Source organism: Vicugna pacos, chromosome 13 (genome assembly GCF_048564905.1).
Source record: "Vicugna pacos chromosome 13, VicPac4, whole genome shotgun sequence".
NCBI lineage: Eukaryota > Metazoa > Chordata > Mammalia > Artiodactyla > Camelidae > Vicugna > Vicugna pacos.
The window spans coordinates 24,466,685-24,479,675 of NC_132999.1; the positions used below are offsets into that span (position 1 = coordinate 24,466,685).

Sequence of the window (12,991 nt, forward strand, 5' to 3'; positions counted from 1 at the left end):
CTTTTATCCCCATTTTACAAGTGAGAGACGTGAAGCGCCAAAGAATTTATCCAAGAGCATAATCTCTTCAAAACCCAAGCCTGGGCCACTTGCCAAGGTCCTTACACGTCAAAGGACCAAGCCCCAGGCCTCCTTGACATCTATCCTCTGAAAGCCCCGCTTCCCGGCATGGGAGGGACTGCCCGACGCTTCAACCCCGCCCCGTGATGCACACGGCCCCGCCTTCAGGGCCTCCACCTCTCGCGGGATCTCTCGGGAGGACGGCTGGGGTCAGGTCCTATCATGGCGGCTGAAGAGGCGGATGTGGACGTTGAAGGGGACGTGGTGCCGGCGGCGGCACAGTCTGGGTGAGGCGTGGAGACCGGGTCTTGCAGAGACGGGGATGGGCGCGGATGCGAGGAGAGTACCCTAGAAAGGCCGCGGTTCTGGCAAGGGCCAAGGGAGCGGAAGACCATCCGCTGGGCCAGGTCTCCGGGCGGCCAGGGAGACGCCGCGCCCATCCCGCCTGCCGGCCCCTCCTGAGCCCAGCGGGCGGGTACAGAGGCCAGTGTCGGAGGGCTCCTTCACCTTTTACCGGGATGCTGTGGGGTGCCCGCCGCGCCTGGCACATTGCACACTCTTTAGCAATTAGATTCCTTCTTGCATTACTGCCACCGTAGAATCCGCTCCCTTGCCGCCGCCCAACAATAACTAGAACAAGGACGGCCCCTGGACGGGACCCGAGCTTACGGATTCCTGTTCCATCACTTGCAAGCCGTGTGACCTTGGGCGTGTCGTTTTATCCCTACCAGCCACTGGTTTCCTCCGACACATAGGTGTAGTTGTGAAAAACTTCCCGAGAGGCAGCGTGACTTAAAGAAGCAGGACTTTAGGGTTGGACAGCTCTGGGTTCTCCTTATGTGTTGGCTGGCACTACCAGTTACTGGCAGTGTGACCTTGGGCCAGACGTTTACTTTGTCTAACCTTCAGGCAGCTCATGTATATGCTGACAGTCATGTTTTGTACCTCATGCAGTTATTGTGAAGATCTAATGAAATAATCATGGGATGTGCTTTAGAATAAGGCAGGTGCTCTGTAAATGTGTTCTTTACCATCCCGTTAACCTCAGGGATGGTATTGCGAGGACCCAGTGAGGCGTCACAGTTTCTTTCGTACCAGTTAAGCAGAGCAGGCCAGTGTGGTTTTAAACAGCAACCTCCAGCTTGAGAGAGATCTAGCCCTTTGACTCCTTGCTTACCGAGAAAGAAATTAATACATATTATTTTTAAAATATGCTTTCAGAATCTCCTTTCAGGCCTATACTGGTCAGGAATCAGAAGACCTCAGTTCTAAACTCAGCCAGCTATGTTGCTTGTAACTATGAAGAACTTCATTAGAAATTTCTAGGTTGAACCATGTAAAATTGCCAATCTTAGACTGTTTTTGACCTATAAAATAGCAATTTCACATGGTCCAATCTATCAATAGGGAGAAGTGGAGAAGAGTACTAACATTGCCTACGAAGGGCTAAAATAATGGATTTAAAGTTCTCCTGAACTCCGAAGCACTGAAAAATGAGAAATAATTAAGTTCATATAGACATTCTCCCTCAGATCTTTGGGCAAAACAGTCCAAAGTTATACAAATGAATAGGGAGCCTTTAGTAACAGTCATTGTTCACATTTGTGTAGACTAAGTTAATCTTGACCAAGTGCTCTTATATGCATGATTTAATTTACCTTTCACAACAAGTCTATAAACTAAGTGGGAGATATTCTTCAGTCCAGAGAGAAATGAGTTGGCCTTAGAAGCACTAAGGTCATCTTCTCAGAGCATTGGCTCTATCCTTTTTCCATAGGTTCTTCTTTATTTTCTGGTTGCATTTTATTTTTCTCCCTTTTTATCCTTTCCTTTCTCTTTAATTTTTCTGCTTGAGCCTTAGGTGTGTTGGTGGTACCTGTGATCGTCTTAGTCTCATGCAACCAATAACAAAGATTACTGGTTCCTGATGGTCAGAGCCATTGCCTTACACAGCTCCAAGGCACATTATTAACTTTATATTCTGGTGAACTCTGGTGTTGGGGTTCTAATCACATGGAATTTAATGTGAATAAACACTTAGGTGCTCCCTGAATTGTGTAGTTACAGCTGATGATAACCTTTGTGGAACCCTGGAGGATTAATTGAAAACACTTTCAAGTCCTTGCTCAATGCTAGTTACCAAAGTTAGAAGATGGCATTGAAATATTTTGGTTTCCCTTCTACTTCTCCTACCATTCTTTCTCATTCTCTTTCTGCTTGTTCTTTAAGTCATAGTTCCAAGGGATTTTGTCATAAGACTTGTCACTGACCACACAGTCTGTCTCTCAGGACTTAAATTTCTGTCTGTTAGGTTAGACCATATGAGATTTTGCCAATGTTTAGCCATTTTTGACCTATAGAAATTAGTTTTTAAATTCCCTAATACATGCTGATGTTTCCAAATCCGTTACCAACCCAAATCTCTCTCCTGAGCTTCAGATCCATTTATCCAGTTCTCTGACTCTATCTGCCCTTGGATGTTGTTCCACGAGCACTTCATTCTCAGTTTATAAACTTTCACCACCCAACCTGCTTCTCCAGGTTCCCTAGTTTAGTAAGTGACACCATCCACCCAGTCATGCAAGGCACAGACCTAGACTTTATCCTTTTTTCCTTACCTCTCTTCTTATCAATTGTCAAGAATGTATTGATTCTGAGGATCCTCTCAAATGTGTTCACTTCCTCTCAAATGTGTTCACTTCCTGTTCACACTGCTTGTTCTTGAGGTCTAAGTTACTGTCACCTCTCTCTAGTATTTATATAATCACACTCCCTCTTAATTGCTCCTTGTCCTCTTGGCTCCCTTCTATTCTTTTTTGCAGTTAGAGTAGTATTTTCTCACATCCAGATCTGATCATGTTATTCCCTTCAATCTTCAATTGGCTTTATGATAAAATCTTTATTCCTTAACTCCTGGAGACCTGTGTGATATATGTCTCATCTACCTTGTTCATTCAGTGATTCAGCAAATGTTGATTATCTTTTATATGCCAAGCCCTGTGTATACAGCAGTTATCAAAACTAAATTCTTACTCTCATAGAACTAACATTCTTATTGGATGAGGCACACAGTAAACCTTTATATATATATATATATATATATATATATATATATATATATATATATATGCCATATGGAGGTAAACCTGTAGATAGATTTTTGCAATCTAAGAGGTACAAATTCTTACCACTAAATTAGGTCTAGGGAAAGTCAATAACTCAGAAACTTTAACTTCAAAACGTACAGAAGCAAATATTAAATTTCATTTTATCATAGATTAAGCCTCCCCAAGCTTAACTATTCAACTTTTTGCGTATGAAGTGAACATTGTGATTTTAGAGAGTTCTTATTAGTGAAGGGAATGAGAATTAACAAAGTTTAATCCCCTGTGGGCATAGAAACCGCCCCCCCCAAATAACCCAAGTTTTTTTTGTATGTGTTATTAAAACATCAGATTTCTTATCTCTTCACTGTAGTGTCCGAGTATTTTCTTTTGGTTCTTCCATCTATTCTTGGGGTTTTTTTTTTTTCCTTTTAAGGGTGGTGCTGTTGAAGGATGGCTTTTATCCTTTAGATGTAACTAAAAGAATTAATTGTAAAATTGAATTCCTGTGTACACATCCAAATGCATCAAAAGAACTCTGAAGTGTTGGTTCATAGCTGCAGAGCATGTTGTGGTTGCTGCTTTGGGGTATGTTTTCCCATGTGAAACTGTTTATTCTTTGGAAACAAAAGAAGTGAACAGACTTAATGTTTAGCAGTTGCCATAGGGAGGCTTAAAGCCACTATATATTTCACAGAGCAGAGGTAGAGCAGGCATCAGCAATATTAAATCTGTTAAGAGGAGAAGGGAGCTAAATATTTGCTTAACATCTGAAACCTGCCAGTCACTATGTTGTGTAATAATAGTCATTAAGTGGTATAATCTCACTTTTATACCCATTTTCTTAATTATTACAGAAGTGATGAAAATACAGCATCTGTTTTACAAGATCACTATCTTGATTCATCATGGAGAACTGAGAATGGTCTTATTGTAAGTATTTTATGAAAACATCAATGCATTAAGATATTACTTATTGCCCAGAGTACCTCTTTTTTAAAACAAACAAACAAACAAACTTGGTGCTAGTTCTCAGCAGCCACAGGGGTAATATATTGAAACCTTTTTCTTACTTTAAAAATAGAAGGGGCTTATTCTTCTTTTGACTTTGAAAAATGGATTCTTGGGAAACAGCTTTGGAGCCAGCTAGATTTAGGTATGAATTGGGGCTCTACTTATCAAAATTGTTAACTTCAGTTTGTTCATCTAAAAAAATGGGGATTGTTGCATGGTTCATTTCTTTATTTAGTGATTATTTATTGAGTACTTAGTATGTGCCAGCCACTAGGCCAAGCTTGGGGGATACAGCTGTAATCAAGACAGACACGGTCCTGCTCTCAGGAAGCTTACATTCTAAAGGGAGTCAGGTGGTAAACAAGTAGACTAATTATAGATCATGAAGGACATAAGCACGATGCTGACCAGGAGTAACAGGGTGGGGAACCGACTTTAAACTTGTCAGTGAGGGAAACTAAGAAGGGGACATTTAAGTTGAAAATAATGAGAGTAGATATGTAAAGAGTTGAGGAAAAACATTTTAGGCAGAAAGAATAGCGTAAAGTCTCTCGTTGAAACCCAGTGTCTAGGATATAGTGGGAAAGAGGGGGTGGGGGTGACATCTGTGACAAGGTTGGAAGGCAACAAACAACTCTCATACTTGTAGGAAGCAAGAGGGTAATTAGACTAGCTAGGAAACAGTGGTAGTAACCTGAGCAGAATTTGTTGGTTGCTTGGCCTGAGGTTGTGGCAGAAGTTGGCAGATTTGAATTATGTGCTAGAGGTAGAATTGCTTGGTATACTGGCTGTGGGGATTGAGGGAAAGGGATAGAACCAAGATGATTGCTGGGTTTCTAGTCAGAATAGCTTGGTGACTAATAGTGCTGTTTACAAAGTTGGGAAGGCTGGGGAAGAAGCAGGTGAAGGTATGTGATGCTGAGTTCTCTTTTGAGTATGTTAAGTCTGAGAATCCTGTTAGATATCCAGGTGGAAATTCTGAGTGGGTGGTTGGTTATAACAGTCTAGATAGAGCTAGGAGAAGAGACCTGAGCTAAAAAGTTTTAAGTTTTGTTTGTTTATTTAAAGAGAAATTGTGGCTTAAGGGAGAAAACAAAAAGAATTGTAAGTTTTAGAAATGGATGCAGTATCTAGCAAAATACCTAATAACCTAATAGTTCCTCATACATGATAGACATCTTTACTTTATCATGGGTAGGAACCTGAATGTTGAAATCCAAGGCTCGAGTCTCTTCCACTTGAAACGTTAGTGAATGCATCGTGGATGCATCTGTGAAGTAATCATGCCTATCGTAGCATTATCATGGGAATCAAAGATATGTCTTTGTGCTCAGTAAATAGTAGCTTTATTATTTGTAATCATTGTATTATGAATTTTCATTTAATAAAACATGATAATATCAAAATCAGTAAATTAAAAAAAATGTATTCTTCCCTTTTTTAATAGCCTTGGACTCTGGATAGCACCATCAGTGAAGAGAACAGAGCTGTCATTGAGAAAATGTTGTTGGAAGAAGAGTATCCTTTAATGATTGTGAAGAAAGTAAAGATTTCAGGGTTAAAAATCTATAAATGCAAAACTTATAAGAGACCATGTTAGTTACTAGATAGTTTTATCTGGCCCCAGACTGCTAGTATATAATGTGTTACCTACCATTCTGTTTTACTGCTGAGTCTGAGATCTGATTTAATGTTTTTGAGTTTCTGTTGTCAACCAGTTATTTATACTATCTTAATACTGAGTAGAAGTTATAGAGTGTTTTAAATCAGCTAGAATCTTTAGTCCAAGTTCAAATCATTTAGTCCAAACCTCCATTTACAGTTATATAAGCTGAAACCCAGAGATGTTAATTTGTCCAAGGACACAAGTAGAATGTGTAAAAGTTCTCTTACCATTTTACAGGTGTTCAGTGGGAAGAATCTAAGTAAAAAGTACAAAACTACAGAATGAAGATTTTTTCCCTCAGAAATTGTAGATCGTTATTCACAGTTCAGCCACTGGCTTCTTGTCCTTATTACTTTCATCTATTTGTGATTTTTAACTTTCTAAACTTTTTTGGGACTCTTTTTTTCTATGTAAAATGAAAAGACTGAACAAAATGTTTCTGATTTTATGATGTATAAAGATTATTGACACTAGTCTAATAAGTAGTGGTTTACTTTTAGCTCATCTGTGCTTCGTGGAGTTTTACCTGCTTTTTAAGCCAGAATTTCTGTTCTCTTTATTCTTCGTTATTGCTGTGTTGTTTTCAGGGTGTCGTTATACCCTTAATTATCAAGGTTAACCCTTTGTAGGCTTTTTTATTCTCTAACATTGTGGTTATAGCCAAGATGATTGCTTCTAAATAGAAAAATAGTGCAAGGCATAGAGATCTTACTTAGTTTTCTAATAGCCACATTTGAAACAGGTGAAATTAATTTTAATAATTTTATTTAACAGTATATTTAAAATATTACTTCAACATTTAATCGATATATAAACATTGAGATATTTTACATTCTTTGTTTTGTACTCTTTGAATCTCAATATATATTTTGTATTATAGTACATTTCAGTTTATACTAACCACATTTCAAGTACTCAGTAGCTACACATGTGGCTATTGGCTAATGTATTGAACAGTGCAGTTCTAGGTTAATGAGTACTTATTAGGTTGTCCCTGGTTCACTTCCAGATTTGGAAACAAAATGATGACAGTAAAAGTTATGTGAACTCTTGGAGGACAAGGATGATGTTTTCTTGTATCTTTGTCCTCGGCACCCAGCACCTAGCATAGTGCCTGGTGTACACGATACACAGTCAATATTTGTTAAGTGAAGAATATCTTCAGACTCATCTGAGAGTATTGCAGTATAGGCCAGTGTTAAGAAGTCTTAGAGAATGGCTCCCTGATAGATTTGACCTACGTGTCTGTTATTTTTATTAGGGTAGAGAACAACCCTGCATTCAGAATCCTGTTACCTTTAGAAGTGTGAAAACACATACTCTGAAGTTTCCCTGGGCAATCAGTCAGATTCATCTGTTACATTCCCCATATGTATTAGGAAAAAAAGATTTAAATAAGACATTGAGGATATATCTTAGCCACTTCTGATAGGGAAGATAAGAGAAACTAGCACTTATGTAGCTCACATTTTGTGCAAGGCACTGTGTTTGTGTGACTTCACAGGTAATATTTAATCTATATAACAACCCTGTGAGGTGTAAAGGTTTTCATCATAATTTTCGCAGACCTGGAAAGTCTTGAGAAATTGGTTTAGCTAGAATTCAAATGTGACTTTCTTAAGAATATGAATGCTACTGTATATAAGTCACATAAGAATTATATGACTTTATTATTGTTTTAAATATTTCTTTAATAGTTACACAGGTATTATTTATCCAAAAAGTCACTTCCAGAAAAATTCTGGCTTGATCACAAGGAAGATGATAAAAAATACATGAAGAGGTAAAATCAATTTATAATACTTTTAAAAGTCTGAATTGTATTTTTAAAAACTTCTTCACCAGCTTCCTTATTTTCTTTTTTCATGTGGTGCAGTCTGCAGAAAACAGCAAAAATCATGTATGTACTTACATTTTATACTTCAACATCTTCTTGGTTAGTTAAAAATTATGGGAAGATTAAGCAATAAATTATAGTTGGCCTGTGGAAGAGCCCTCTTGACCTTGGGTTATACAGAAATTTAAATCACTATTTCTTATACAGATATTGGAATGTTACAAGGTAATTTTATGATGTTATTTATTTGTTGGAATTTTTTTATGGCCTTACACAGTCAATTCCATTAGATTATGGAAAAGATGGTTTTCTAGTGATTTGTTGGGAAATTTTTTTAAAGCTGCTCGCTAATATATTAGGAATTGACTTGATTTCCATTGGCCTGTCAGTTAATTTTCAGCCATTTCAAACAAAAATTTAATTTGAATTTGTTTCAAAAATGATCTAGAGAAATTAAGAATTAACTGTTTTATAAACATCCTTTCCCTATAATTGAAGGAAATTTGATGTTATTTCGTGTTTCTAAACTTGGCATGTTTATAATCCCATAAAGAGTAGATTTGCGGATTTACAATTGCCAAGAGTTTGAGCACCGAGCAGACTTTGGCTTTTGCATTTTGCTGAACAAACAACAGCAACCAAAAAATGAAGTCAATGAAAAGATTAACAGTTTGCTTGAGTTAAATTGTTGAATTTCATCACTATTTTATTTTTAATTTCTTGAAGTCCTGCATTTCAAAAGCAGTAAATGTAATGCTGTAGTATTTTTACTTCTTTTCTGGCTTGATATTTACATAGATTTACATGGAAGAATCAGAGAGATAATACGTCTGGAGCCACTTTAAACTCTTATATACCTCTCAGGATTTAGAAATGTACTAACATGTGCTGCTTTGTTTCCCGTCTAAGGGAGCCTATTTATTTGTTAACACATTGACTTCCTTTGATGTCTTTTAGTGTTACCTTCACTCAGACCCAAAGATTATATATTTGGGGGCTCCTGTCCTGAGCTAGAGAAGTATATAAGACAGGGTAAATCTGTTCCCCCAGGTACAGGCTGCAGCCTTCTTCTTCTTCTTTTTAATTCTTAGACTCAGAGTATTGAATTTAGCCTATGGCTATCTATAACCTTTAGCTGCGTAAATATGGAATGTTCCATTTCAGAAATTTTTTTGCAATTCCTCTTTTTCCCCTCAGGGTACACTCTCCTACAAAACCAGCCAGTTACTCAGTAAAGTGGACGATAGAAGAAAAAGAGCTGTTTGAACAAGGGCTGGTAAATAGAGCAATTTTTAATTTATAGTAAAATAATTCTGGAAGCAAATATTGATAGAATTATAAGGTTAAATTAATTTATACAGACTAGACATTTCTTTCTAATTACAATGATCACACCTATAGTTTTTCTGTAGTTAGAGTGATGTTTGTAGTGTAGTAAATGAGAATTCCTTTTAACTCATATCTAAGTTACTAAAATACTAAAATAAATTTAGATCAATATTTTAGATATTTTTTTACCTTTTTTTTGGTATTAATAAAGCCCAAGAAATTGAGCTATATCTGTATACATGGTACCAACTACCCAGATTAAAAGGCAAAATTATTTAGTTACCTGATGTTTTCTCTTGGAAAAAAACATATTTGGAACTGTCTGGGTGATCAGCTGAGTTTTTTTAAATTTAGATATTTGGCATTGTGCGCACAGTCTAAATATTTCAATGGATATAATTGAAGACCAGAAACATTTGTTTTGCATGAATGTTTCACAGAGATCTATTTAAATGGCTGCAAGTTGCATAATGGAAAAAATATGGATGCCAGTTTCTAATTATAAATGTACTCCTGAATGTAAAGGAGTCAGTAGGAGTCAATAATAAAGGAGTCAAATTTTTAACTGTCAATAGTAGATTCTGTCTTTTTTTAAGGTACATGTTACCCAGTATTACACTAATTAATTTTGAAATTATATATTTGTATATTACATATATAGAATATTTATGTAATATTTGCATAGGAATCATGATGCAAATGGAAACATTGTTAATATTTTTACAAATGACAGGAAATAAGCTATATGTTTTGTGGTGTTTTATATAAATACATAAACTCTCTTGAAGGTTTTATCTCTTTGAGATTTTTCTCCTGTTTGTTGATGTTTTTTATATTAATGATGCTCTGTTGCATGATTGTCATTTATATAATCTAATTAACCAGTCATTTATTTAAGATTGCTGACTACTTTGAGTTTTTATCCCTTACCAAAAACCAGAATGTACATACACACACAAATGGGTTGTAAATTTTTTGGTTATTGTTGTTGACATTGTTGGTAGTTACAGGGACTGTAACTGCATGGTTCAAAATTCAAACGGTACCTAAAGTTTAGGGTGTTGTCTCTCTTTGACTCCTGTCTCAGCCTTTAGTGCTCTTTGCCTTGAGGTAACCATTGTCATCTGTTCCTTGTGTGTCCTTCCAGAGATATTTTGTCCCTGTATAAAGCAAATGTGTATTTATGTATGAACATACGTAGATACCTCTATATGTGTAAACAGATATTTTATACTTAGAATGTTTCCCCACAAAAATACATGGAACCGTTGGTTGTATTCCCAACCTTGATAACCTGTTGATATCATTTGCTTGTAGACTGAATTCTCTCAGGCTTGAGAGAAGGAAATAACGTAGTACTGAATGATGAAGATTTTTCCTTCTCTGTCTTGTCCCTTTGCTCTGTTTTGAAACTGGTGAATGTTTTCCTTGCTCCTCTTGTCAGTATCCCCTCTCCAGTTTTCATAGTGCCCAGGCCCCTGCTGTCCTAACTAGTCACACTTCATCCAGATCTTTCCTGTCTCCATAAGTGCTTCATGCTACCAGGTTACCTATTTTCTTTCATCACACAACACAGATAACTAATTCTAAAGTAAGTTGATCTCAGCCAGGTGTTAGTTAAGAGCAATCTTAAATAATTAATTTATATTTACTAATAATTTTCCCAGAAGTACTTTCAGTTTTAAGAGTTTCTAATGACTACTAGAAGTAAGTATATAAATTAAGGTTTATCATTTAGGTCAGATCTTTGAAGACTTGCTACCACAAGTCACGACTGCCTGGCCTGTAAGTCTGGCCCTGGGGTCAACTTCCCTGAGTTATTGTGGGGCTTTTTTTTTAATCATTATTTCAATAGTTTTAAGAATTCTTAAAAAAAATTAGGATTGTTGCGCTTCTGTGAGGAATAGTATCTTGTGTTGGAGATATAAAGGAGACTCATGTATCAAATAATAGACTTGATACCTGGAAATCCCATCTAGCTTTAAAATTATATTGCATTCTTTTCTTCAGAATACACCTGAGCTCCCTTAAGTTCTCAGTTTGTCCCTCCATAGCTTCAGTGATAGCAGGTACACAGCCTTTGACAGTGGAGGGGTGTAGGGAGGTGTCAGTTGTGGATTGCTTCATTTGTGATTCACTTTTGTAAGTCAGTGATATCTGTATAGTGTAAAAGTATCTGCTATGGAACATGTAATGGATATTGTAACAGATGGAATCTGGAATCAGATGCAATATATTTTGAAATTAGTGTCAGAACATACTCAGTTGATTCTGTAACTGGAAAATATGCCTGCCTTTCAGGCACTTTTTTTTTAAGTTTTCTTAGATTTGGAACATCATAATGTTCAATACTAATACATACTGTTAGGCATGCATAGAAGTGATGGGTCTTCATTTAGATAGCTATAAAAAGAAAACAAATTTCTAATTCATCTTGGTCTGTTTCTAGAAATCAAGATTCCAAAAGAAGAATGTGGGCTTTGATTTTAAGTCTTAACCATATATGAGGCTTCATTGTGTGCTTTAGAAAATAAAGATGAGTTGTTCTGGTTTTTTTTTTTTTTTAATGTGGCAGTTGTTTTGAATATTTAGTTAATCAAAAGCAATTTCTTTTCCATTTTGATAACATAGGCTAAGTTTGGCCGAAGGTGGACCAAAATTGCAAAGCTGATTGGAAGTCGCACTGTTTTACAAGTGAAGAGTTATGCCAGACAATACTTTAAAAATAAGGTAAGCAAAATATAAATATCCTAGTGATAATATTTAAAATAAATAAAATTAGTAAGCAAAACATACTTCTTTAATTCAGGCATTAAAGCCTTAATGTTCAAAGTTTTTCTAGAGAAAGTATTTTATACTCATAACAAAGTACCTTATAAATGTTTGTCTTCAACAATCTCAAAGTGTATCCTGAATGTATTGAGTATTACTATTAAATAGGTATTATATTAATCCACATAATTTCATGCAGTTAAATATAAGGACGAAATATTAATTGTTCCAAAACATCTTATAACGCAAAGTAGTATTCCAAGGAGAAAACCTTAGAGGGCATTGTTTCCTGGAAAATTTTAAATATTTATATTAAACTTTTAAGAATGATTAGAGATTAGGGACCATAAATGCTAATGTGATTGTAAAATATTTTCAGTAGCAGTATAACTTGTACAATTGTTGTGAAGAATTGTCTGACAATTTTAATAAATTGTAGTGTTCAGAAAGGTTTATAGACTAGTTCTTTAGTCTTTCAAGTATTTGTACTATATTTACACCATGTTGTTTTGATATTTAGAATTACTCTAATATGTTCTGCTTGAGTTCTGGCAACATAATTAGGTAGAATTTCAAAGTGTCTTAAGTGAAATTTGGGGTTTTCTTTTAATGTAAATACAGTTGACCTTTGAGCAACATGAGTTTGAACTGAGCAGGTCCACTTATGTGCAGATTTCTTTCAATAGTAAATAACTGCAGTACTGCAGAATTCGTGGATGTGGAATTGCAGATTGGGGGAACTGCAGATACTGAGGAGCCGTGTATACGAAGGGCCAGCTATAGGTTTCGTGCAGATTTTCCAGTGTGTGGACAGTTGACACCCCAACTCCTGCAGTGTTCAAGGGTCAACTGTAATGGGTTTTACCCTGTATACAAGATTTATCTAACTTAGTGTCATTTGGGCATAGGAAGTAAGTAATGGAATGGATTCATCATAGATCAATCATCTGCTCCCTCTTTTAAGCAGCAAAAATATTTTCAAGATAGTTCGCCAAGGTGAAGGCATTATGGAACAGAATACGCTTAATTTAGTTATTCCTGTTCCCATTCTTCTTAGACCAGAAAATGCGGGGCATCTTGGAGTGTCAGTTTTACTCAAAGACTTGAGGTGAAAGAATATGTTTTAATATTAAAAGAAGCATTAATATAATAAAATAATGCAAGATTTTATCTACATTTTTAAGATAAAAACAGGAAACTTAAATAGCA

The 12,991-nt window shown here is 36.1% G+C and overlaps 1 protein-coding gene across 3 annotated transcripts in view; it reads left to right on the forward strand.

The window, feature by feature from the left end:
• The first annotated feature begins 257 nt into the window (after positions 1–257).
• MYSM1 (Myb like, SWIRM and MPN domains 1) overlaps positions 258–12,991 on the forward strand; it is a 37,802-nt gene continuing 25,068 nt past the window's right edge. For 2 of the 3 annotated variants that reach the window (XM_072974335.1, XM_072974336.1), the window contains exons 1-7: positions 258–347; positions 4,022–4,097; positions 5,626–5,696; positions 7,550–7,627; positions 7,721–7,744; positions 8,879–8,957; positions 11,642–11,740. In XM_072974335.1, the coding sequence (XP_072830436.1) occupies positions 283–347; positions 4,022–4,097; positions 5,626–5,696; positions 7,550–7,627; positions 7,721–7,744; positions 8,879–8,957; positions 11,642–11,740 (492 nt within the window). In that variant the 5' untranslated portion in view covers positions 258–282. The remainder of the gene's footprint in view (positions 348–4,021; positions 4,098–5,625; positions 5,697–7,549; positions 7,628–7,720; positions 7,745–8,878; positions 8,958–11,641; positions 11,741–12,991) is intronic. The other variant, XM_072974337.1, reaches the window with a different exon arrangement.